Raw genomic sequence first — 26776 nt, forward strand, 5'->3', positions numbered from 1 at the left:
TGGGATTCTATTCTCACGACTGCAATCTAAGATGCTAATATATCTTTTTAAAAATTTTAGCACCTGCATCACATAAGGGCTAATATCAAAGGTGTGCTCAACCAACACTCCAAAACTCATGATATTTCCACAGGTTAATCATTTTTCTCCACAATACATCACTTTTTCCCCCCTATGAGACAGTATTTTTAAACTGAACCTTCCTGCCAAAATACAAACTGCATCCACTCTTGTTAGAATTTGCAAAAATAGGGGGCCAGCGTTGTGGCACATGGGTAAAGTCACCACCTGCAATTCTGGCATCCCATATGAACACCAGTTTGAGTCTTGGTTGTTCCACTTCCAATCCAGCTCCCATGTGGGAGACCTGGAAGAAGCTCCTGGCTTTGGCCTGGCCTAGACCTGGCCATTGCAGCCATTTGGGTGGTGAAATAGCAGATGGAAGATCTCTCTCTCTCTCCCCTGTTAACTTTCAAATAAATAAATCTTTAAAAAATAATTTGCAAAAATATAAGCGATAAAGGATCCCTCCTTCACAAGGCTCCAGGCAAAGGGGACTGAGGAGTTGCTATTACGTTTAGACATTTGTTTGCTGGCAGGGGCGTCTGTGGCTGGTTCCCTGGGAGTGCTGGGCACTGCCCCCACTGTGAGTGACCCCTGCTTATCTGGGAAGGCCAGGAGAGAACCAGCATTGCCCCTGGTCACCTGCCTTCCCATTCACCACCTAATCTTTACAACCTGCGATCTACACACTACCAACCTCATTTGACAAGTGAGGAAATTCAGGTGCAGAGAGGTGCCTGTTATGCAGAGCAGGATTTCCCAGTCTGGGGTGGACAATTCATCTGCACGTGTTTCAGGGGTTTGGAGTGGGGTGGGCTGTCCTGGATACTGTGAAACTTTAGCAGAATCCCTGGTCCCTCCTCCCAAGGGTGACAACCAAAATATCTCCTGACAAATCCTGGGATGTGGCTAAGTTGCCTTTAGCTAAGATCCACTGCTGTTCCCCTAGATTAGACACAACCAGGACATGGGCCCTGGTGTGTGACTTGGGTCACCATTATTGCACCTGAAGCATCCCAGTGAGGATCTCGGGTGCCTTAAGTTCAATGACTCCTGTAAACATCAGAGACTTCCTAAAGCCCTGGTGGGAGATGCATGCAAAGGCAGTCAGTCCTCCCCAGCCAATAGTATGTTGCTATCGGGGACACTAAGTCTCTTCTTCCTAAAACTTAACTGAAAAGTGATCCCTGTTAAATATAAGAGTGGGAATAAGAGAGAGAGGAGATGTACAATTTGGGACATGCTCAATCGGACTTGCCCCAAATGGTGGAGTTAGAAATGTGCCAGGGGATTCCAATTCAATCCCATCAAGGTGGCATGTACCAATGCCATCTCACTAGTCCAAGTGATCGATTTCAGTTCATAATTGATCACACTGATAGGTCTAAGAGTCAAAAGGATCACACAAACAAGACTAGTGTCTGCTAATATTAACTGATAGAATCAAAAAGGGAGAGAACAATCCAACATGGGAAGCAGGATACACAGCAGACTCATAGAATGGCAGATGTCCTAAAGAGCACTCTGGCCTCAGAATCAGCCCTTAAGGCACTCGGATCTGGCTGAAGAGCCCATGAGAGTATTTTAGGCATGGAAAGCCAAGACACTCTGGCAAAAAAAAAACACCACCACAAAAACCTAAATGAAAGATCTCTGTGAGTGAGACCCCAGCAGAAAGAACGGGCCATCAAAGAAGGAGGTACCTTTCTCTGAAGGGAGGAGAGAACTTCCACTTTGACTATGACCCTGTCGGAGTAAGATCGGAGTCAGCGAACTCAAAAGGCTTCCATAGCCTTGGAGGCTCATGACAAGAGCCTTGGGTGATTACTGACATCATAATCAAGAGTGTCAATTGTTAAATCAACAACGGGAGTCACTGTGCACTTACTCCCCATGTAGGATCTCTGTCCTTAATGTGTCGTACTATGAGAATTAACAGTAAAACTAGTCTTCAAACAGTACTTTATACTTTGTGTGACTGTGTGGGTGAAGTCTGTTGAAATCTTTACTTAGTATACACTAAATTGATCTTCTGTATATAAAGATAATTGAAAATGAATCTTGATGTGAATGGAATGGGAGAGGGAGCGGGAGATGGGAGGGGTGCGGGTGGGAGGGAAGTTATGGCTGAGGGGGAAGCCATTGTAATTCGTAAACTGTACTTTGGAAAATTATATTTACTAAATAAAAGTTTAAAAAAATACACTTAGTCTTCAGCCCAAAATGTAATAAAAAGTTAATAAACAGAAAAAAAATAAAAGAACCGAACCTCTTTCTCCCAGCTTGTGAAGGTGTGCAATGGGTAAGTTGGTGCATTGGACTGAGAGAAAACAGGAATTAGACAGATGCAGCTCTGCAGCCTACCAGCTATGCGTAGGACAAACCACTGACCTCTGTCTCCACATCTCTAAAACAGGCATCAACCTGAGCCCCAGGTCTGGGGTGAGGATTCAGCACGAGACGGCACCACCTCCTCACCCTACCACTCGGAAAGTCCTTTCTGAGCCCGGGTGCTAACACAGGCCTGAGCAGTGCGGCTGGGAGACTGCATGGCTCTTACCTTCTCACCGCGCTCCCCGTCTTTCCCAGGGGGGCCTCTGAGGCCAGGAGGACCCTGGAGAAAGAAGACTAAGGTGAATTTCATGATGGCTTGTGCCTGGCTCAATCAACAGCTCAGCTCTGCCCACCTGTTCCCCTTCCCTGACCTACATTCCTGAGGCTCCACCCCCACCCTGCCTGCCACAGCAGCTCCTCTTGGAGTCCGACCCTGCACTTGACCATCAAAGCTCCCAACAGCCGGTACGCTCTGCTTCTACCCTCTGCCTCTGTCCCTGGACCATGAGCTCTCGGCGAGCAGGGCCCAGCCTAGAGTGCACACCAGGGCGGGCGGAGATGACTAAGATCACAGGTTCAGCATCAGGGCACCTGCATGGCCAGCACGTGTGGAGTTACCAGAGGCTATGAGACAAGGTTCAAGTGAAGAATCCCAGGGAAACAGATGTGAGAAAGGGGACAGCAGCACCTGAACACACATTCCGATACTGGAGCTCAGTGCATGGGAGGCACCCTCAGAGCCACTCCCCTGCAGGGCAAAGGAGCTGGGCTCCTTCTACACTCATGGGCTCAAGGCTGCTGCTGGTGCTGCTAGTGGCCAGCTGTGGCTGTACAGGTGCTCTCCAGAGGCCAGACACACCCAGAGGTGAGGGAAGGCAGGGCTGGCTGCTGGAGGTGTGCACACGCTGGGAAGAGAGAGGCTATTCAAGAAAGTTTCCGTAGCGTCCACTGCAACCACTTAATATGTGGCTCAGTCTCCCCCTGCCTCAGTTTGCTGCTGTGTAAAGTGGGCACGACAATAGTGTCCACCAAACACGTGCACTCATTGTAGCGCGATCTCTGGAGCCGACCGCCCAGAACCTGTCCCCTCAACTGCTGTGACCGCCACCTGTGAGGGTGATGGGCAAACGGGCCCCAGGAGGAAGAATTCTCTGGGGCCCTGGACACGAGGCCATCAGGTGTCCCACGAGCAACAGCAGAGTCTAAATCGGTGTTCACGCTGACTCCGGCAGCTCATGCAGTAGCAGACGAGGGAGGGACAGGCCTCAGAGGTAAGCCAGCACAACCCACTGTGCCCACTGTGCAGACGAAAAGGCTGAGGCCTCCAGGAGTGGCTTGCCAGGGTCTGAAAGCCGTGGATGAGCTGGGACTGGAGTCCAGGTGTGGGTCAGGGAATCCTTACTCCCTCAGCTCCTGCTGTTTCCTCTAAGGCAAGCTGTGGCACTGACTCCAACATCAGCGCCACGTGCAGACTTGCTGCAGTTACAGACAAGCAGTCTCCCGCCCAGAGACTGAAGTGCCCCGGGGCCCAGCTTTGTGAGTTTTCTGCATGCTTTTCTTAGCATGTCCTGGCTTCCCTTCCACCTGTGCATGGGGGCACAGCCGCCCACACCTGTGAGCTTCAGGAAGGATAATTAAGCGAACTTGGTGGGTGAACCTGGCCGGCACAACCGACACTGGGGCCTTGCCTTCTGCTGTCACTCACCACACTTCCCGGGGGGCCGCTGAGGCCAGGGGAGCCCACAGGTCCAGGAGCGCCCTGTTCAGAGACAGAAGAGGTTTAGAAAGGTCAGAGGTACAATGGTGACAGTTGTCCCCAACCACTCTCCAAACCTGCTTCATACGCTGTCTCCGTGGTCCACGGAGACTGCTTCCAACCTGGACATCCCCCAGATGTCATGCACCTCCCACTCCTCCCTCCTCCCCCTCCTCCTCTGCTCCACCCCTCCTCCCTCCCCTGATAGAGTGAGTGGGCTCCTGGCTCGGGGGTAGGAGACAGGAGGACTCTAGACAATTCCTTGACACCAAGAGCAAAAGTGGACAGGGGTATGCGTCAGGCAGGGGCAGGCAGAGAGGGAGGCCAGACCCAGCCAGGGACAGGGATCTTAGGTGAGGTTTGGCCTGTGACCTGAAGGCAGGACAAAGGAAACCCTGGACATGGAACAAACTGTTCATATCTGAGGTGCAGAGAAAAGTGTTGTCGCTCCCCCTCTTCGTGGGGGAACGACACTGAACCCTGCGCTGTTCTTTCGTCTGCTCGGCCCTCCCCGGGTTTGCTGCTGGTTCTTCCCGGGTTGGCTACTATCCCTTCCACCTCCGTGGAAGGGCAGTTCCCCCTGGCCGCATTCCCCACTTCCGCAGGGGAGCGGCACACCGCCGGCCGGCTTTCTCGGGGGCTGCACGGGTTCCCTTAGATGTTCCCCATAGATGTTCCTGGTGCATGCCGTCTCTCTCCTCCTTTATAGTCCTCCTCCGCCAATCCCAACTCGGCTGCCCACACGCCGAGTACGCTGCTCTCCAATCAGGAGCAAGTCCTACAGTTTATCAGTTGAACTGGAGGCAGCTGTGCGGAAGCTGTTTACTTCTCTCCCAGCGCCATATTGTGGGAGAGCAGATGCATAGAATAAGTCTTAATTCGAGTAACTCAGTCTAGTCCGGATTGCTCCCCACAGATCCCCCTTTCTTTTTATTTTTTGGCGTTGATACGCGCCTGTCTTCGGTGTCCCGAGGCACACACTCTGCTCTACTTGCTAGAGTTGCCACAGGCTCTTACAAGTCCTATAATCAGGCAAACCGAATCCGGGTCCTCTCTTCGCCATGTTGTGAGGAGGTTTTTAGGCGCTGATGCGTGCCTGTGTTCGGTGACCTGCGGCTCACACTCTGGTCGAGCCGCCTGCTGGCGCTTACCGCCTTAATTAGGCAGACCGAATCCAAGCCTTCTCATTGCCTTTTTGTGGGGAGGCCTTACTGATGTTAATTCGTGCCTGTCTTCGGTGACCTGCGGCGCATAAGCTGCTAGCCGCCGCAGGTGCTCATCGTGCTCATCGCCTCACTTAATCAGACAGGCCGAATCCAAGCTTTCTCATTGCCATGTTGAGGGGAGGCCTTATTTTTCTCTATTTCTCTATCTCCGGGCATTCCTATTTCTCCCATTTTACTTCTGTCTGCCAACATTCCTATTTCTCTCACTTTACTTCTAAACTTCTGTTTCTCTTATCCCCGCAGCTTCCCGGTGCCTCGCCCTGCCGGCAGGCTCCGCCCCGAGGCTATTTCTCCGCGGCTTTCCCGCCGAGCCGCTTCAGCCCGCGTCTCTCATCTGCGCGGCTTCCCGGCTTTGCGCGGCTTGGCTTCGCGCGCTCCGCGGTCTCCACGCCCTTCGCGTCTGCACCACGGCCTACGCCAGCCCCGTTCCCTATCTATTCATGCCCCGTGCTCTCTCTGCACGCGGCGGCTTCCGCGAGTAACACAGCGTAGCTTACGTGTCCGCCACTAGCATTCAATCTAAGTTCCCCGGGCTAGCCTGGCGAATTCAACCCAGCGTACGTCTCCGCCCCACGGTTTGGCTTCCCGTCCTTTGCTCCCCGGGCTAATCAGACGGATCCCAACCAGGCTCACGTTTCAGCTTCTAGTTTCAACTTTTCGCCCCCTATTCCCGGGCTAACTTGAGAACCCCAAAGTGGCTTTCGTGTCCGCCTTGGCCTGCCCCCCACGGCTTCAATTTCCCTAACATTTTTCTCTACCCGGTATGTTTCCCCAAGCTTTCCTCCAACGATACTCCTCCCTCATTTCTCCTGGCCTCTCCCCACAGTCCGCGTCCGAGTCTGTTTGTTCTAGCTTTCACTTTCGCTTTCGACCTTAGAGATTTCTCCCACCTTCCCCCCGTAGTCCGTATCTGAGTCTATGCCTAGGCTTTCAACAGCTTCCTCCGGCACCTCTTTTCGTCCGGCTTTTCCCTAGGCTGTTTGCTAGTCTCTCTCTCCGGTAATTTCCCAGTTCTTCCCGTTTCTTCCCTCCTAAGTTTTTTATCCGTCCTAGGTTTCCTATCCAAGTCAGGTTTCCTATCCGAGTCACGGCACCATTATGTCGCTCCCCCTCTTCGTGGAGGAACGACACTAAGCCCTGCCTAGGCTTCACATCCAAGTCACGGCACCATTATGTCGCTCCCCCTCTTCGTGGAGGAACGACACAGGACCCTGCCTAGGCTTCATATCCGAGTCACGGCACCATTATGTCGCTCCCCCTCTTTGTGGGGGAACGACACTGAACCCTGCGCTGTTCTTTCGTCTGCTCGGCCCTCCCCGGGTTTGCTGCTGGTTCTTCCCGGGTTGGCTACTATCCCTTCCACCTCCGTGGAAGGGCAGTTCCCCCTGGCCGCATTCCCCACTTCCGCAGGGGAGCGGCACACCGCCGGCCGGCTTTCTCGGGGGCTGCACGGGTTCCCTTAGATGTTCCCCATAGATGTTCCTGGTGCATGCCGTCTCTCTCCTCCTTTATAGTCCTCCTCTGCCAATCCCAACTCGGCTGCCCACACGCCGAGTACGCTGCTCTCCAATCAGGAGCAAGTCCTACAGTTTATCAGTTGAACTGGAGGCAGCTGTGCGGAGGCTGTTTACTTCTCTCCCAGCGCCATATTGTGGGAGAGCAGATGCATAGAATAAGTCTTAATTCGAGTAACTCAGTCTAGTCCGGATTGCTCCCCACAAGTGTCGCTCCCCGTCTTCGTGGAGGAACGACACAGGACCCTGCGCTGTTCTTTTGTCTGCTCGGCCCTCCCCGGGTTTGCTGCTGGTTCTTCCTGGGTTGGCTACCAACCCTTCCACCTCCGTGGAAGGGCGGTTCCCCCTGCCACTTTCCCCACTTCCGCGGGGGAGCGGCACACCGCCAGCCGGCTCTCTCAGGGGCTGCTCAGGTGTTCCTTCAGATAGATGTTCCCCTTAGATGTTCCTGGTGCATGTTGTCTTTCTCCTCCTTTATAGTCCTCTTCCACCAATCCTAACTCTGCTACCCACACACTGAGTACACTGCTCTCCTCCAATCAGGAGCAGCTCCTGCAGCTTGTCAAGTTGGTGAGAGGCAGCTGGGTAGAAGCTGTTTGCTCCTCTCCCAGCGCCATATTGTGGGAGAGCAGATGCATAGAATAAGTCTTAATTCCAGTAACTCAGTCCAGTCTGGGTTGCTCCCCAGAAAAAGGCCATGAGATAAGGGGGTCAGCTGGAATGGTGTGAACCAGCCCTGGAGGACAGAGAGAGGCCAAGGGCTGGGCCCCGCTGGACCTCGGGCTGCATGGAAGAGGGATTCCTGAAGGCACAGGATGCAAAGAGTGACAGCCAGGGAGGCAGCGGACAGAGCTCACGGGCAAGCACACGTCCCAGGGGAACTCGGCCGGACTGTTTCAATCTGCGCCCTGCTGGGAGGGTGCCGTTCCGAGGGCACACGGCGGGAGCAGGTGTGTGGAAGCAGGAGCTGCTTCCCACAGGGAGTGGGTTTGATTGCAGGAGGGGACACGGGTGAGGGCGCTCCAGGTGGGCCAACCCCGTTGGAGATGGGAAGCAGGCAGCTCTTTGGCAGTCCAGGAGGCTCTTCCTGTTTCCTGCAGGCATTGCTTCCCACTGCGCAGGGCTTTGTGCCTCTTCAGGCTCCCAGCCTCTTGTCTACCCTCTGCTTCCACTGCCTGCAGGCTGGGCTGGCTCTAGAGTCGTCTCCACTGGCAGGGTGGACCCTGCCTCTGCCCCCTCTGTGGCATCCACTCAGCCAGAGGGAGGAACAGCCCTGTCATTGCAGCTGACACACCTGGAGCAGCCTGGACACTGGCAGCGCTCTCGGGACCTCCACCACTCCTGACCCAGGCGGTCAGCCTCCTCCTGCCTCCACCAGCTCCACGGACAAGCCTGGCCTTGGGGCTCTGACCATGACATGGAATTCAAAGCAGCCCCAGGGACAAGTGCCAGCCCGATCAAGATCAAGCACACCAGGCCTCTGACCTGAGGATGGGCAGACCAGGAGCTGCAGAGGAGAGCTGGGAGGGCACCCGCGTGACTGTGTGCATTTCCCTGATTGCACCTACACGTTTGGGGTTACATATGCCTGTGTGTGTACATGTGTCTGTACATGCGTGTGTATGTGTGCATGCACATGTGTGTGTGTGTGCATGTGTGTGGATCTTAATACAAGGGTATGTCACAAAGTTCATGGAAAAATGAAACAAGATCAGTTTGGGACACAGGCACAGCTTTTTCATAATACACATTCTCCATGAACCCTCCTGTGTGCTTGTTTGAATGTGTGCACGTGAACACACAGCTCAGAGTAGCAAACTCAGCCAGTGTGTGTGTGTGTGTATATGTGTGTATGTACATGTATGTATGTGTGTGTGTGTGTGCGCGTGGCTTGCAGCAGCCAGTGCATTTAGAAGGGGCTTTCTTTTGTGGGTTGGGTGCATGGACAAAGCCCTGCAAAGCTAGGAATGTCACAGAGGCCACAACATCCCTCTCTCTGTGCTCTCCTAAGGGCCCCGCCCTGCACAGCCACTCGAGTGTGCCGCCACCCATCGTGAGCCCAGAGCCTTGAGCCACAGGGCAGGTGCTGGCCCCAGCCGCCCTTCCCTTCCGGGGGTCCCCTTTGAGGCAGGCAGGATGCCAGGACTCACAGGGTTGCCAGCTGCTCCGGGAGCCCCTTGTGCTCCTTCTTGTCCCTTGGCACCCTGCACAGAAAACAAAGAGGACAGCTAACGGACCACAGGCCAGGCCGTCCTCACCCTGTGGCAGGAAGTCTCGTCAGAATCCAGTGATCCAAACCAGGGCATGGGGGGTGGGGTCTAAAGGGTCAGAAACCCCCCAGCCCCCTGGGGAGCCTGATTTGCCTACATCCTCATCACCGTCACAGGTGCCAGCACTGTCCCTTTATGGAAAGGACACTCAGAGGGCCAGGGCTGCTGGTCCCCATAGGGGCACTAGGCAGAGGTCACCCCACACAGTATGCAGCCTCCCAGGCCACCTCGGCAACCACCCCCAGAAAGGGCCAGTGAGGAAGCAAACCCCGGAACATAACAAAGCCAAGAGGCTAATGTGTGCCAGGTGTCTTAGCCAGAACCACCAGGCAGCATCCGGGGATGAGGAGGCGGACTGCTCCCTGCACCCACAAATCCTCTGGAAACCAGAGTCTTAGGAGGGTTGGAGCTGGCCGCAGCCAACCCAACAGAGCAGGGGCAGCCAGGGTCCCAGGCCGGCACCCTGAGGGCCTCTTGGCGGCTCATAACAGTGCCGTCTGGTGGACAGTCTGGAAATGCCAGGGAAGAGGGGCGGGCTGGACTGGGAGCACCAGCATGGGGCGGGGGTCTCAGTCTCAGAGCCCACAGGTGCAGGGAAGGTTTTCTTACCTGCGGTCCAGCAGGGCCCCGAGGCCCCAGGTCTCCAGGATGGCCCTGCGGTCCCTGCAATGAAACAAGCTGTCCGTGAACCAGTGCAGCTCTGAGCACATGGAGTCAGGTGGGAGTGTGTGCAATGGGTATGATGTGAGAATGTGGAGAAGACACGGCCAGAGACCTGAGGAAGGAGAAAGGGCTGCCCTGTGGGGGACTGGACTGCTGAGACCTAGAGCTGACCTGGTCTCAAGATAGCCGGGCAGGGGACACAGGGCACTCACCGGCTCCCCAGGCACTCCCGGATCACCCTTCTCTCCTTTGGGCCCTTGTTCTCCCTGTTGGTAGGAAGCAGAGGACATAGCAGGTGTGAGAGCAACCCTCCACGGTGCACGTCAGCAGACCCCAGCCCTGCACCTGCACCCTGCTGGTCCCCACTGGCCAAGGCTGTTCCCTGGCTGCCCAGAGGGTGGCTCCCTCCACTCCAGTAGGACTCAGAATTTTTCTCCTGTTTCAGATCTAAGGCCAGGAGTCACCTCCTCGGGAAGCGGACACTCCAGCCTCATCAAGCAGTGCTTTCTCTCTGGGGCACCTGCTGGGCTGCAGTTTACATTCATTGGGGCGGTTTGGTTTGTGTGACTTCCGGCTCAGGGGCTGGCATGTGACAGGTCTTCAATAAACAGTAACAGGACAACTTCTGGGGTGTGACAGGGGCTTTCCTGCACCTGATGGAGGAGCCGGGAGAATGCTTTGCCAAAGGGACCCTGTCTTGGGAACCTTCTGGGTAGCCAGCATGGCTGGTCTAACGCTTGCTGAAACAGTCAGGACACAGGCTGGAAAGCCTTGGAGAGAACCATCCAGGGGGCAGGTGCAGGCTCACTTAGGCTGCCAGTGCCACCTCTAGGAAGTCTCAAGGAAGTCTCAAGGACCCAAGATCCTCATCTTACAACTTCAAGGGGCCGGGAAGGCAGTGAGCAGGTAGGTGGCTTCAGGCCTCCAGGGCTCAGGTGTGGGTGTTTCCATAGCAGAAGGGCCAGCCTGCAGGAGTGGACTGTGCATGGGGCCTGTGGTATAGAGAGCCTTGGCTTTGGAACCACACAGATGTGCCTGGCTCCCTGGCTCTGAGTCATCAGCCATATAACCATGGGCAAAGTAGCTGTGTACACCGACCTCAGCTTTCATGGCTGCAAGATGGACAGACAAGGGGTTGGGGGAGATTAGTGGCACAGAGAAGGTACAGCCAAGAAGAGCCATTGAAGGAAAAAGGGCCAGGCCCCTGGAACTCTCTAGAACAACTGACCATGAAAGCAGGTGCATTGGAAAAGCTGTGCACAGCCCTTCCTCAAGGAACAGGATCGAGTGCTGACCCCAAGCATCTGCCTGGGTGTAGAAGGCAGTTTGGCACACAGGAGGTCTGGGCAATAGGATCCCCTACGCAACTCGAAAGCAGAATCCAACATCTAAATGAGAGAGCCTGGGGCGGGCCAGCTCTCAGCCTGTCCTTGGTGGAGCAGCCACTGCAGGAGGGCTGTGCTATGGTGGGTCTCACTCTCCCCTCTCAACGCACGAGCTGGAGACCGCGCCACGGCGGCTCCTGCCCGCCCTCCCCTCCAATCCCCATGGTGTACTCCCAGTCCTCCCTCTCGGCACATCTGTTGAATGGGATCCATGTGGTTGACCGCGTAGACCTAATTTAACGGGAATTGCTTCTGCAAAGCACTCTGCAGTGCCTGGCACAGAGGAGGTTTCTGCAGAGGCCAGGCCATTCCTTCTCCAGCTCAGAAGGTGATGCATGTGCCCCGGTAGGCCCGGCTCTACCTCTCCACCTGCTCCGTTCCTTTTCATCCGACCCAGGGTGCTATGGCGCTTTGTCAGGGCATCTACTTAACACAGAGAAGATGGAAGCAGCCAGTGCTGGAATTGAGATCTCACGACCTCAGACCCTCAGCGGGCGCGCCTCCACAGTGGCAGGTCAAGTCCTACCAGCAGGAGAACCACAGAGAAACAAGCAAAGGCACATCTCAGAGCTTTGGAGCCACTAACGGCACGGAGACATCCTGAAAACCTTGTTTTCAGATGAGCCGTTGGTCAAAGCAGGAAAAAATCTCCCTAGGATTGCAGTGGTGGCATACGCCTTCTGGTAAGTGGTTGAGGGTCTGCAAGAAGCTGGGTGAGTTTCCCTCCATCAGCACGCCCTGTCCATAGTGTCCTCAGACCCTCTGTGGCTTGGGTCTCTACTGTTCTCTGAGCAGTCCCTCTGAGATCCAGGACCCTTTCAGAACCCCCATCTATGATCTCCTCCACTGCCAGTGTCCATGGGGACATCTCTGCCCCCTGCCATTCCTCAACGTTCTGCCCTTGCAAATCATGATGTCCCCAAAACCCAGCAATGGGGTCTGGCCTTTGCCCTTGGTCCCTGGGACACCCTGCCTGACACTGGAGTCTGTTCCTTGTAGGGTCTTTGTCCCACCTTCGCCAGGACAAAGTCTGAGAGCCCTGGTGCCTGACAGCGACGAGCATGAAGGGGCTGGGGGTCGGAACGCAGCCCAGGCCCCGCTCCCAGCCCGCACAGGGACACCCCAGCCAGGCTGAGGGACACTGTGCCGCACCCAAAAGGCCACTGCTACTCACCGGCATCCTCGGGTGCGGTGTGAGCAGGGATGTCTGAAAGGGAAACCAGGGCAATTAGGAAGATGGAGATGAGTGAGCCTCAGGCTTCATTTTCAAAACCTGCTCCTGAGAAATTTAGCAAGTAAAAGAACACAACGCCAATGCTCCCTTTGCATGTTGCCCGTTTGAACAACTGGAGTGGCATCTTTAACGTCCCTGAGGAGGTGTGAAGGCAGGTCGTGACGGCAGTCAGCCTCTGCAGTCTGCACTCATGTGGCCCAAGCTCCACAGCCTGTGTGGCCCTGGGAGGTCCTGTCGGCCATGATGTCCCCATCAGCAAAGTGGGGCGCAGCAGGGTCTCCCAAGACTGCAAGGGAGCAAGCCCCACAAGCAACTCGGCAGCACCTGGGATGCTGGAGTCCTCCAAGCTTCCTTCTCACACCTGCCAGGTGCCTGGCCAGGGTGCAGGTGCACAGGAAACAAGAGTGCGGGCCTAGCTCATGGAGCGCCCAGCTCCTGTCAAACCCTTAACTCCGCACTCAACGGTCCCCACAGAGTGGCCCCACAGCGTCGTTGCCACCCCCCAGGCTGTGCTGGGCAGTTCCCAGGGGCCTGCTTGCTCCAGCCTTGGAGGTTTTGCACATACTGTTCCTTATGCCTCCTGGTTCACTCTTCTCCCTCGATCTGACGGAGACCATTCGGGTCTCTGCTGCGTGTCGGTGTTCAAAGCTGCCCCTTCCTCCTCCTCCACTCAAATGTAAGGGAGGCGCCCTTGTCGCTCCTCGCTCCTTTCCCCAGTCCTGCTGGCTACAGCGCACGACACGTTCATCCCAGCCACTGTGTGAGTAGGGTGTAGCCAGGCTGCAGGAAACAGGGGGGCTGAGCCATGCCCACACCTGGCTCACAGCAAGGGCTCCGAAGTAGGAGCAAAGGGACAAAGGGACACCATAGATGCTGGTCCTAAAACAGTGAGTTCAAAAGGGGAGGGAAAAGCAGCTTCCTGCCCTTGCTGTCCAGGGCCCAACCCCAGTCTCTCTCCCAAGAAAACTGCTGACGTCCAGGCTAGCACACCTGGAGCCCTTTCGGCACACCTCCACCAGAAACAGGGGACCCAGGCCGAGCGTGACAAACAGGCACAGCAAACGCACTGTTCTCGGCAGCTGCTGACTCGTGCCTTCTTCACAGGTACAGGTGGATGGTCTGTTCTAGAGGGTCTGAGCAGGGCACCTCCTGCGTGCAGGGCTGAGAAGTCACCTCCTAAGGAGGCCCCTACTGCTCCTTCTGTTGGAACAGGGATTGATTACCCTGTGATCCATAAATTGATTTTTGCACTTTATTTGCATATCAACATATGTTCAAGAGCATACACGAGGGTATTTCAAAAAGTTCCTGGAAAAGTAGAGTTAAAAGATGATTTCATTAGGGTACACTTTTTAAAAAAATAATTCATGCATAGTTTTTTTCATAATATTCATTTCCATGAACTTTTTGAAGGCCCCTTATAAATAGTATGTTGTGTATTTATTTCTAAAACAGGACTTTGTGATATGGGTATTCTGTGTCACATGAGTTCTAATTGTTCATGATTTCACTGACATGACAATGTGCAACGTCTTCGTGCCTTTTAAGGCGCATAGCTGTTAAGTGCTTATTTCTCTAGGTCAGATCCTGGAGCTGGACTGTGTGAACTGAAGATCTATGCTTCTGGACATACGGACAACACCAAGGAAGCGTTCACAGAGACGTTACCCACTGGCCCTCACACAGAGGGAACAGGAGCACTCAGTCCTGTGTGCCCAGCAACACAGGATGCTATCGCTTCAACAAGACAGTGACAGAGCCCGTGCTGGCCTGAATCCCTGAGATGCTCCCAACGTCCCACGGCATGGGTGAGTCTCCTGCCATCAGGGTATATGCGAGGAGGAGAATGAGCTGTGGAATCATTCTACTTTGATCAAAAGCACAGAGGACAAGTTGCCACATTGCTAACGGGGGTCAGGGTGATGGGCCTCCCCCAGCCCCCACATCCACGCCGAGGAGTTCTCTGCTTTGCTAACTGCCCAGTGCCTGCAGCACTCGGCTGCTCAGCTCCACGGCAGGAAGTCACTCAACTCTCCTGAAACTACCTACCCAAAACAGACTCTCCAGACCGAGAAGAAAGGCTCCATGAAAAAAGCAGCCCAGCTCTGCCCTCGCTGTGGAATTCCAGGGAGCTAGGCAAACAAGAACAGCAGTAGCTGCTTTGTGCTCAGCATTCCCGATGTTCTAGGAACTCCGAGTGCTTCCCAGTATCTCTGAATTTTCACTACAAACATACATGTTAGCTGGGTATAATATTTTTTAAATAACGGAGAAAATGGGTTCTTTTAGAGATTAAATAACATACCTAAGATGCAAACACTACTGAGTGGCACAGAGGAGGTTCTGTTTGTTCTATTATCAGAGGCCATAATCTTATGGATACTTGTGGCCCAGGCACTCAGAGAGAGAAACAAATCCCAGCCATGGGTCACAGAGGTGGAATCACAGACTGATTCTCACCTTGGGCTCAGCTTTCCCACACGTAACCGGCTCACGTTCTGCTGAACGGTCCTCATGCTTAGCTCAGGTAAGCAATAAGCATGGGTGCCTCTGTGGTTTTGGAAGGCGAGACCGAGGGACAGAGCTCCTGGAATTCTAACACGGAGGTGTTTCTAACCAAGTGTGCATATGGAGGGGCCCCACGCCTTGGGGATGCAGATGAGGAGAGGAGCAGAGCTGCTTACCGTCCCAGGCGGCCCCGGGGGCCCTGCAGGACCAGCTTCGCCCTAGAGGAGGAAGTGGAAGGGGAAGGACCATTAATCCACCTGCCAGCCCTGCTCAAGCTGAACAGCTCTGACCATGCACCCTCTCCCCAGAAAAACAGGCTCACCCACTTGCCCGTCCCTTAACACACCAACAGACATCCACCTGCATACGTATGAACACCCATGCAGTTCCCACTATAAAATATCCCAGATGTTTGAAAACACGGGTTGAGATATATCTGTACAGCCAGTGGAGCCAGAGATAGCCAGCATCACCATACACTGCTCCAAGGTGCGCATGGTAATGAAGCTAGCCACTACCTGTCTCCAGTGGCCTCCCTCTGTCTGCAGCCACAGCCATGTTTACCCTGTACGTGTGCGACTGCAGTTGAGGTCCAGCTGTTCTGAGCAGCTGCATGTGCTCTGGAGTAACCAGCTGTTCTCTGAGCCCAGGAGACAGCAACAGAGGTTTGGGAGCCCAATCGCCTGGGCGTGAAACCTAACTCTGCCATTTTTTTTAAAGATCTTTTTTATTTGACAGGTAGAGCTACAGACAGTGAGAAAGAGACAGAGAGAAAGGTCTTCCCTCTGTTGGTTCACTCCCCAAATGGCTACAATGGCCAGAGCTATGCCGATCTGAAGCCAGGAGCCAGGTGCTTCCTCCTGGTCTCCCATGTGGGTGCAGGGGCCCAAGGATCTGGGCCATCCTCCACTGCCTTTCCAGGCCACAGCAGAGAGCTGGACTGGAAGAGGAGCAACCTGGACTAGAACCAGCACCCATATGGGATGCTGGTGCTGCAGGTGGAGGATTAACCTAGTGCTCCATGGCACAGCCCCCTAACTCTGCAATTTTGTAAACCACTTTACTCCTTTTGGCTGGCTCTTTGAAAAATAAAATGTTTCTGACAATACACATGAATCATGTGTCACCGATGAGGGGCTGACAGGGAGTAGGCAGCCACAAGCTCTCTCTGCACACACCGGCCACACACGTGCCACACGCCACAAGCTCTCTCTGCACACACCGGCCACACACGTGCCACACACCAGCCCAGAGACTAGGTGTCTGGGTTACGTCTGTTCCCTAGACCAGCCCAGGGTTAGGTCAATTGCAGGCCTCCCAAATACCGTTATAAGACAGACAGATGGGAGAACTAAGTTGGCTTAGAGAGGGTCAAAGTTGGTTTTAATATATATATATATAAAAATGTCTGCGGACAGAGGGCCTGTGGTGTGGGAGGTAACGCACAGTGACTCTTGTTTCTTTAACAAATAACACTCTTATGTATGACATCAGTGATCGCCCAAAGCTATCAACATGAGCTGCCTTGGCTATGGAAGCCTTTTAGATCCACTAGCTTAATGAGTCCATAAGCTGAGTAGAAGTTCTCTCCTCCCTTTAGAGAAAAGTATATCCTTCTTTGGTGGTCACATCTTTCCACTGGGGTCTCACCCACAGGCATCCTTTATGTAGGCCATTTTTGCCAGAGTGTCTTGACTTTCCATGCATGAAATGCTCCTCTGGGCTTTTCAGCCAGAAAGGAATGCCTCAAGGGCTAATTCTGAGGTCAGAGTGCTACTTAAAGTGATTGTCATTCTGTGAGTCTCCTGTGTGGACTGCTTCCCATGTTGGAGCCTCTGAGTTGTATCATGAGACTTAATAGTAAAACTTATTCTCAAGAATCACTTCCTTTTTAGTTTATTAAATGGAAGATACTATTATGTCTCATAAGTTATAATTACGTCTAAGAGCTCACAAAAGATGTATCGCCCTTGGGTTCTTCTTTAAGGACAATTAAGTTTCTAAAAGGAAGAAGGAGGACGAAGGAAGGGATAAGAGAAAGGGACAAAAAAAAAATGAAATCACCTTCGAGAAGCAATAACGTAGAACAGCCCTTGTCTAGACTGTTGAGGAATAGCTCTCTTAGTTTTTCATTCCATTCTTTCCTTTTTTTCTTTCTCAGACTAAACAGAAGAGGAAGGACGAAAAGAGGGGGATAGAGTGTATGGGAAGAATTACTATGTTCCTAGTGTTGTATTTATGAGATACAAATTTAAATATTTACGTATTTGAAGGGAAAGGAACAGAGAGTGAGAGCCAGAAAAACAGAGACGATGACAGAGACAGAAAGATCTTCCATCTGCTGGCTCATTTCCAAGTGGCTGCAACAGCCAGGGCTGAGCCCCGCCAAAGCTGGGAGCCAAGAACTCCATCTCGGTCTCCCACATGGGTGGCAGGGACCCAACGACTCGGGCCATCTTTTGCTGCCTTCCTAGGTGCATTAGCAGGGAGCTGGATTAGATATGGAGCAGTCAAGATTCAAACTGGCACTCTGATCTGGGATGCCGGTGTCACACACAGCAGCTTTAACCCACTGCACCACACACCAGCCTCCAAAGTCACTTTCAGTAGGCAACAATAAGAATAAAAAGTTATTGAGTTTTCTGCCGGCACTTCCAGTGTTACCTAGCATTTAACTTCAGGTGCTGCTGTCCATATTTAGCACGTATAAACTTGTTAACCTTTGTAGAAATGCTCAGAAGGTATTTATGTAGCCCCATTTCACAGATGAAGAAAGCGAGGCAACAGAACATCAATGAGTCCACCCAAACTGTTAGAGTCAGCACACCGCTGAGCCTGCTGTTTACACAGAATCTAGGGTCCTCGCTCCTGTGTGCCATGACCCTGGCCAAGGTCCCAGGAAGGAAGGCTCATTCTCAGCGTGACAGTACATTAGCTGACCTCACCAATGCTCCTCCTGACGCTGTTGATCTGGTACTGCAGGTCCAGTCTCACCAAAACCACTTTCCTCCCCAGGAAAAATGTCGACACGATCCCAGGTGGGTCTTTGCTAGATAGGGCAGGCGTGGGTATGAGGAAGAGCATGGGAAGAGGGGTGCCCTCATGGCTGCCCTCAGAAGTAGCCTCCTGCCCCCCCAGAGCTGCAGGCCAGGGAGGCAACCGTGAGCTGACCCCCAGGGCTCCTCTGGGAAAGAGGCTCGGCGTGGTGGGCGTTTTGGCACAGAGAGTTGACCTGCCACTTGGGATGTCCACATCCTATATCAGTGCGCCGATTCCCATCCAGGCTATTCCACTTCCAATACAGCTCTCTGCTAATGCTCCTGGGAAAGCAGCAGACGATAGCCCAAGTACTTGGACTTCTGCCACCCATGTGGGAGACCTGGATGGAATTCCTAGCTCCTGGTTTTGACCTGGCCCAGCCCCAGCTGTTACAGCCACCTGAAGAATGAGCCAGTGGTTGGAAGACATCTACCTACCTACCTACATCTTGCTCTGCCTTTCAAATAAATTTTGAAAAGAAAGAGACTTGGCCAGGGAAGACCTGTGAGTTGGGGGGTGAGGGTGACCAGCCTGGGTTCCTGCCCCAGCTTCTGCAGGGTGGCTCCCGTGAGGCCTTGCAGAGACAGGAACATCATCAAGGCCCCTTGTGCAGAGCTGCACGTCGGGTGACTGCTCAGGGTGAGCTTGGCAGAAGGAGGGGCAAACAGGCAGGAATGTGCGCGGCACAGCCAGAAAAGGCTCCTGTTGCCCTGATGTCTTACTTGGGACTGTCTGTCACGACATCTTCCTCCGGAGGACGAGAGCGGCCAACCGGATCCTCGCACGGGGCTCGGGCAGAGCTGCTGAAGTCACGCAGGGCTTCCTGAGCCACTGCGGTCCACACGTGAGCCTCTCAGCCAGAAGCTGCACTGCTGAGAAGCCCACGGAAGCTCGCCCACACACAGCTCCCTCCACCCCAGCTCTCTGGTTAGGGGCTGCACGAAGCCGGTGTGAAACGCACCAGGCACAGCGCCTGCTCAGGGCTGTGTTCCCCACCCCTCCGAGGCACCACAGCCCTCAGAACTCCCGAAGTTGGGCCGGGCTTGCTCACCGCTGCTTTCTCCTGGGGGCCTGGCAGAGGGAAGCACCCTGGCCCTCTCATTAAGCAGCTCACATCAGAGAGGACAGGTGCATCTTTGCCAGCTCCAAGGGTCAGGGCTGGGCACGCGGGAGAGACCCTCGCTGGAAGGACCTCGTTCAGCGTGGCCAACAGCACGGTTCTAGAGCCCCAGGCCTGCCCGCACCCCCCCACACACTCTGCTAGTCTGTGCTTCTGTGTCCCTGACCTTCTTCCTCTGCAAAACGGGCTTAAAGCAGAATCGGCCTCACAGCTCCCTGGCCCCAGCACCACCACAGAGAGACATGGAACATGCTAGAAACCAGAACGTGCAGAGAAGCTCAGCTGCACAGAAGCCCCGGGCTTCATGGGCTGCCCCGGCTCACTCGGTTTCAGTGCTGGTTTGCTCAGCACTGAAACAAGACAAGAGAGGGCCCTGGCCACCCCCGTGGACACCAAGTCCCACACACGGACTCCGTCCGACCTCATCACTACCGGGGGTCCAAGAGGCTCAGCAGGGCATCAAATAAGCTCCCTCGCCACACATGACTTTCTGGCCCCCACAGGTTTCTGGGGGGCCATGCCGTGGGTGTGGGGTACCCTTCTGGGAAGAGGCTGGGACCTCACGAGTCGAACATGGTGCTGGGGGCATCCCTTTCCAGGCCAGGGGCACCAAGCTGGTCACTCCAGCCTCAGTCCTCTGCCTGTGAAAGAATGTTCCAGAAGGTGGGGATCCGTTGTCTTTTGATGTGTGATTCAGAAGGTGCCACTCCTCATACCTGCCTGCCTGTTGCTGAGGTGAGCAGCTTCCAACACCGTCACTCGGGCCACGGGCTGGCTCCGTGCCTCATTCTGCAGCTCTGGGCTTGCATCAAAACCCCTCTGAGGGACCAGTGCTGTGGCGTAGGGGGGTAAGCCTCCACCTGCAGTGTGGGCATCCCATATGGGTGCTGGTTCGAGTCCTGGCTGCTCCACTTCTGATCCTGCTCCCTGCTAATGGCCTGGCTAAGCAGTAGAAGATGGCCCAAGTGCTTGGGCCCCAGTACCCATGTGGGAGATCTGGAAGAAGCTCCTGGCTCTTGGCTTTGAATCACCCCAGCTCAGGCCATTGTTGCCATTTGGGGAGTGAACCAGTGGATGGAAGACATATCTCACTGTCTCCTTCTCTGTCTGTAACTCTTTCAAGTAAATAAATAATCTAAAAAAACTTTGAGTGAAATGGACCTGTTTTCATTTGATTATTGCTTATGCTCCTTGCCTAGACTTTTGCCGAATTAGGGCCCTTTTATGTTCTACTTTTTACTTGATGAACTCTATTTGGTGGAGTGCTAAGCCTTTGACTATAATGTAAACTGACTGCATTATCTCGAAAATTAGAAAGAGAGAAAGAGAAAGAGAGAGAGAGAGAAATAGAGAGAGAGAGAAGGAGTGAGGGAGGGAGGGAGAAAGGAAAGATGGAGGAAAGCATCATTATATTCTTGGAACTATACCTCTTAAGTACATGGAATCCTCTCCTTGTATTAATATCAGCTAAGCATGAGAATGGGTGATAAAAATAGCCCCACCACCACCCCAAGACAGACAGACAGAGAGACACACACACACACACACACACACATACACCCTTCCCTGAGCCTGTGTCCTTCCTGCTCCCACAATTTCCTGGTCAGCACCTGTGTTTGACCGTGTCTGCCTCCTTTTCCTAAGGCCTTGGGCCTCTCTGGGTTCAGCGGGCAGCAGCTCCCCTCACCCCGTCTGGCCTCTTGCTGACCCTCGTCCTGGGGCCGCCTTGCTGGCCCTAGCCACCTCAAGTCAGTTTCTCATTGGTTTCCCTCAGCCCACGATTGGTCCTTCACCAGGTCCCCTGCAGCTGTGCAATCCGAGTGGGCCACTTCTGATGGCCACAGCATCTGAGGCACACGGCACTGGGGAAGGCCTCCGGTTACAGATAGAGAGCAGGCACCTGCCCTGACTCTGAGGCGGGCTCCCGGGTCAGACCCCACAGGCGGGGACACACTGGGCTCACGTAGGGTGCAGGGTCTGGGTGTAGGGTTTGGTTCTCAGCAGGTCCCTCAGGCTGGGGGAGCCTCCTGGTGCACCTGGCACTTAGGGTAAGTGTAGCTGCCCCAGAAGCAGTGCCCTGCTCAGACGCCCGCAGCCCCGCCTTCTCCCACGTGATGGCAGAGAGGATGCACAGGCGATGGGGGCCCGGAGCCCTGTCCCTGACAGCATTGCCGTCTCCTTAAGTTTAGAACAGCTGCATCTGCAGCTGTGTGGATGAGGTCTGCAGGAAGCACCACGTGGGATATCCGAAGGTCGGGATGAGGGTCCAGCCCCTACCTTTTCACCCCGGTCACCTTTCAGTCCCGGCCATCCCTGGTCACCTTTTTCACCCTATTGCAAAAGACATTAGAAAACATTAGAGCCCACGCGAGGACAATCCCTGCCTCTCCCAGGTAAGGGCAACGCGACCGTGGGCCGTGGATCCGTTCTCTCTGACCTGCCCTCACCCAATCTGTACAAAAGGCCCCGAGCAAAGGCTGCCCGGTCAGCTCAATGAGAAGCCCCTCTCATGCACCTGCTCCTGTCCCTCCCACCACCCTCAGCACCAGCTCGTGGACTCAGCCATCCTCTCCCTCCCCCTGCACTGGGGAAACTCACTCTCCACCCAGTCAGGATCGCCACCTCCCACAATGCACCACACCTGTAGCACGGGCGTCTGTCCACCAGCACAGGTGGAACACACTTACCTGAGCTCCATTCTCTCCTCGCGTGCCCGGGAGGCCCGGGGCTCCTGGGAGGCCTGCTTCTCCCTGTGGAAACAAGGGGGCAACTCTGTCCATTCAGTGTCACTAGCAAGGGTCTCCCCTGGGCCAGCCCCGGACCCCATGCGCTCCAGCCCCCAGAGGTCTGGCTTCATGGATGTCACTTAGAAAGCTAAGCAGTGGCAAAACAGCCATTCCAAGCTCTGCCCAGGGATCCCCGTCCCTCCTCCTCTCTTGATGTCCAGCTCCTCCTTGGGCTTTGTGGCTCAGGCATGGTGTCACCTGCTGTCACCTTTCTTGACACCTCTGGGTCTCAGTGACAGCCCCGCCTCTCTGCCCCCAGACCTCCAGGCCACCACCCACTGCATCTGTCAGTCATTCTCTACCGGCCACTTGGTTCTGCTCCGTGGCTGGAACCCAACGCCCAGCACAGCCACTGACACAGAGGATGTACTGTTAATTATTGAGGAAACTGCGAACATACAAAGGGAGTGCTCTGGGTTCCCAAGAGACACACTGGTGCGTTCTGGCATTTGAAGACTTTATACAAGGCCTGGTATAGAAAAATGGATGAGGGAATTAAAGAAAAAGGATGAATGAATGAAGGTACAAACCTTCTCTCCAGGCTGGCCCGCGAGACCTTGTTCCCCAGCTTCTCCCTGCAGACAGAGGAGCAGACACTGTTACCTCCCAGGCATTGCCTGAAGCTCCCAGCCTGGGCCCTCAGAGCCACCTGCTGGCCACAGCCCTTCATCCCCATGCAGGGGTGTTCTTACGTCCAAGGGTCGCACGCCATGAAACCACAGCGTCCAGCATTTCTGGAGGAGGGTCCTACGCCCCCCTCATTCTGTCTTTCTTAAAGATTTTTATCTATTTATTTGAAAGGTAGAATGACAGAGAAAGAGAGAGGGAGATAGAGGTGGGGTGGGGATGGGGGAAGGGAGAGAAGCAAGAGGGGGAGAGAGAGGTATCCCATCTGCTGGTTCGCTCTCCAAATGGCCACAATGGCCTATGCTAGGCCAGGCTGAAGCCAGGAGCCTAGATCTCCCACGTGGGTACAGGGATCCAAGCACTTGGGCCATCATCTGCTGCTTTCCTAGGCACATTAGCAGGAAGCTGGATCAGAAGTGGAGCAGCTAGAACTTGAACCAGAGCTCCAATACGGATGGGTGGGTAACAGATGGCAGCTTAACCGGCCAGGCCATGACACCAGCCCCCCTCAGGTTGTTTTTTGCTTCCCCTAAAGGACGCCTGGAATTGCAAACAAGGTGGAGTTCTCTCATCTTGAGCCTCATCTATAACTGGAAACAACCAGGAACCCCAATCTGGGACCCCAAGACACACCGCGTCTCCAAGACACGCCCCACCCTACGAGGAAGCCCGAGCTGGGTCCATGGAGGAAGGAGAGGGTTAACAGCTGGCTCAAGCTGGCCATGTATCCCTGCAGTCTCTTCGCACAGAGTTTAATCTCTCCTTCTCCTCGGTGTTACGATAAAGTCCTGCGTGAAATTCTGTTAAATACCCCCATGTTTGGATGAGACGGCGTGCCCCAAAGCACGCTGGGAGTTCTGTGCCCGGCCACTACCTCCTGCAGGGGTCACACTGTACCCTCCCAAGCATCTGTGTGTCATGGCACCTGCAATGGGGTGGGTTCAGAGGCAAGGGCTCTGTCCTGGTGCATAGGAGGCGTGCCCTCGTAGAGAAAAGCCGGGGACCTTGTTCACGCCACTGCCATCTACAGACACAGCTAGACAACACCGTCCAGGGGACATAGGGACCTCACAAGACACTGAGCCCCCGGGGTCTTTGACCGTGGGCTTCCAGCCTCCAGAACTCTAGGAATAAACTTCTGCTGACGGTCAATGACCCGGGCTAAGGTTTGTTGTCCTGGCAGCATGGAGGGACCGAGACAGCTCCTGACTACTTTGTGGTCACGTTGGCCTCGGGGACACAAGATCATAGGAGCTCAATCCCTGACCCCAGATTGTGTCAACACAGAGCACCCAGAGTGCGTCCCCCTTGGCCCCACTTTTCACACTTCATCCACAGGAAGCCCAAGAAGGGCGGACCCTGCATGATGCATCAGCTTGGTGTCCTTGCTTCGTGGCTTCCTATGGGGCTTGGCCATTAGGGAGCACTGGAGATAGAGCTCAGGGAGAGCAGAGACAGAGGCAGCAATGGAGAGAGAGCGAGAGAGCGAGAGCGAGCGAGAGTGAGAGCGAGAGAGAGAGCAAGAGCGAGAGAGAGCAGTGTGCACTGGCACGTCCCCTCCCCTGGCTACAGGTCTCTCTGGGTTCCAGGACCCCCTTGCACCTTCTGTCCTGCGGGTGGGGCCGGTCCTGCAGCTGACATCTCTCGCTGCAGCCCTTTGACCCTGCCCATGCCCTTTGCAACAGCCCCCTTTCAATGTCCCAGCTCCTGCCAAGTCAAGCTGAGGTTCACACACGTCCCGAATACGCCACTGTGCGTGACAGCGTGGTGGTGGTGGTGGTGGTGGTGGTGGGAGTCCTACCCGAGGCCCCGGCTTCCCAGGCAGGCCGTCTTCCCCTCGTTCTCCTGCTTCTCCCTGCAAAGACAGAGGCCCAGTTCACCGGGGAGCTGCCCAGCATGCATGAAACACTCAGCACACTCTTTGAGCAAGACACCTACTGGGTGGCTCTGAACGCCTTCAGTTCTGTGTGGCCCCCAGTCCACCTCCCGCTCCACCCTGGTCAGTGCTAAGTCCATTCTCGGAACTCGGGCAACAGCACTGCCTCTCACTGCGGGGTGTAGGAAGCACTTGGCTGGCCATTCCCCTTCACGTGCAAGGCCAGAGAGAAGAGCGGGCAACAGTCACAAAATGCCTCCCCTCTCCCACCCCTGCACCAGTAACGGACGCTGCCCTGTGCTGCGTCTGTGGAGAGAACCTTGCCTTTCTCAGCCTGTCCACTGGAAGCATGGCGGATTCCCTTCCGTATTCAAAAGCTGCCTTTAACAGGAGCCTCTGGGGTGCGGGGAACTTGCCATGAAAGGAAGAGCCCTTTATTAAACACTTGCAGAGCGGAGCCGTGGTCCACTCGCCTCCGTCCCGCTGCGATTGTGCCCTGTTCCCTGCACCTCTGCTTTTGACCTCCGTGATCCTACTGATGGGAGCCCCACTGCAATGTAACTAACACTGAAGTCAGGGTCTCTGGAAGCTTTTCCTCCACTCAGGCAAGATCAACACACAGGCTAACAGCCCAGGGCTTTCCAACCGCTCCCTCGTTGTCTAGACAGAGACAAAAGGCTCTCCCACACCCGGCCCTGTAAATCCACACATTTTAACCTGGTCCCGACCCAGGGTCCACACGGCCAACTATTTCACCACCAGTCAAGACCCACTTTTGCTTCTGTGTCTGGGGTCCCCAAGTCCACGCCAACCCTGGGATCACCAACCTTGGCTCCTGGCAGGCCTGGGGGTCCACTCAGCCCATCTCTTCCAGGTGGCCCCTGGGACATGTAGAGAAACAAAGATTAAAATTAAATTTAATTAATTAAATTTAATTAATTAATTTAAAATTAATTAAATTTAATTAATTAATTTAAAATTAATTAAATTTAATTAATTAATTTAAAATTAATTAAATTTAATCAATTAAAAGTATGAGCAGGGAGGCACTGAAGTCCTGCACCCCTGAGCTGCCCCTGCAGCCTGAGCGGGGGCACAGCCCCTCACCCACCCTTCGCCAGGTGCTCTCTCTGCAGTTGGCTATGGCCAGGTTCCCGCCGGGTTCTCCTTAGCGTTCTCCTTTGATGGAACAAGTGTCTCCCTCTGGTCCACATCCTATTTCCAGTTTCCCATATATGCATAGTGGGTGAGGGGCAGGGCAGTCTGCTGGGCCTTCTGCCAATGGTTCTCTTCCTACCCTGAGCTTCCCAGGGGCGCCCAAGGAGGGCATCACCCTAGCATCTCTGCCACAGGGTCTCTGCTGTCACCTTTCTCCCTACCTATTCCGGCCCCTTTCTTTTTCTTTTTCTTTTTTTTTTTTTTTGACAGGCAGGAGTGGACAGTGAGAGAGAGAGACAGAGAGAAAGGTCTTCCTTTTGCCGTTGGTTCACCCTCCAATGGCCGCCACGGCCGGCGCGCTGCAACCAGCGCACCGCACCAATCCGATGGCAGGAGCCAGGTGCTTCTCCTGGTCTCCCATGGGGTGCAGGGCCCAAGAACTTGGGCCATCCTCCACTGCACTCCCCGGCCACAGCAGAGAGCTGGCCTCGAAGAGGGGCAACCAGGACAGAATCCGGTGCCCCGACCGGGACTAGAACCCGGTGTGCTGGCGCCACAAGGTGGAGGATTAGCCTAGTGAGCCGCGGCGCCGGCCTCTTTCTTCAAGAAGCCAACACACAACCCCTCAGCACGCTCTGGCACTGCGACCTCTCACTTCCAGGGACGCTGTATCCCCAACACCAGGAGCTTCCTCCATGCCCACCCATTCCACGGGGCAGGAAGGCGTTACTGCACCTGTCTGCAGGTAAAGAGATGAAGACTCCAAGGTCACGGAGCCAGGAAAGGAGACTCACAGGGACCAGGATCTCCTGCCCACCCCCAGCTCCTTCCACCCCACCAGAGACGTTGTATCATCTCCTTTTCTGTATGTCTTAAATGGTGCCCAGGTACACACACATACCTGGGACAGGTATAAAGGAAATCATTTACATTTATAATCTTAGTGATTCTTCTGCCTACAGAACCCACTGCAACGCAATCTGAGACCTGTCACTCTGTGTCTGAAAGCTGGGTGGTGACTGTTGGTAGAAGAGTCTCCCCAGCTCTGAGCAGGTGTCTGGGGAGTGAGGGCCTCTGCAGAGGTGTGGAGGAGGGGCTTGTTTGGGGGTTCAGGGTCCTTGGGTGAATGGAATCCTGACCATGACCAAGATCAAACACTGAAGCCAGAAGCTGAGCTTCAAAGCGTTGGTGGCCATAGCTGCACCTGGATAAACCAT

The 26776-nt window shown here is 54.5% G+C and overlaps 1 protein-coding gene across 1 annotated transcript in view; it reads right to left on the bottom strand.

Annotated features, from left to right (window-relative positions):
• COL22A1 (collagen type XXII alpha 1 chain) overlaps window positions 1–26776 on the bottom strand; it is a 268939-nt gene that overhangs the window by 92855 nt on the left and 149308 nt on the right. Inside the window, exons 26-37 of the mRNA XM_051844068.3 lie at window positions 25229–25282; window positions 24327–24380; window positions 22429–22473; window positions 21800–21862; window positions 21390–21443; window positions 15130–15171; window positions 12386–12418; window positions 10039–10092; window positions 9773–9826; window positions 9044–9097; window positions 4103–4156; window positions 2624–2677 (exon numbers count right to left, since the gene is read on the bottom strand). Of these exons, the coding sequence (XP_051700028.3) occupies window positions 2624–2677; window positions 4103–4156; window positions 9044–9097; window positions 9773–9826; window positions 10039–10092; window positions 12386–12418; window positions 15130–15171; window positions 21390–21443; window positions 21800–21862; window positions 22429–22473; window positions 24327–24380; window positions 25229–25282 (615 nt within the window). The remainder of the gene's footprint in view (window positions 1–2623; window positions 2678–4102; window positions 4157–9043; window positions 9098–9772; window positions 9827–10038; window positions 10093–12385; window positions 12419–15129; window positions 15172–21389; window positions 21444–21799; window positions 21863–22428; window positions 22474–24326; window positions 24381–25228; window positions 25283–26776) is intronic.

The sequence above is a fragment of the Oryctolagus cuniculus genome, chromosome 6 (genome assembly GCF_051225735.1).
Source record: "Oryctolagus cuniculus isolate XC-2025 breed Fujian yellow rabbit chromosome 6, ASM5122573v1, whole genome shotgun sequence".
Classification (NCBI taxonomy): Eukaryota; Metazoa; Chordata; class Mammalia; order Lagomorpha; family Leporidae; genus Oryctolagus; species Oryctolagus cuniculus.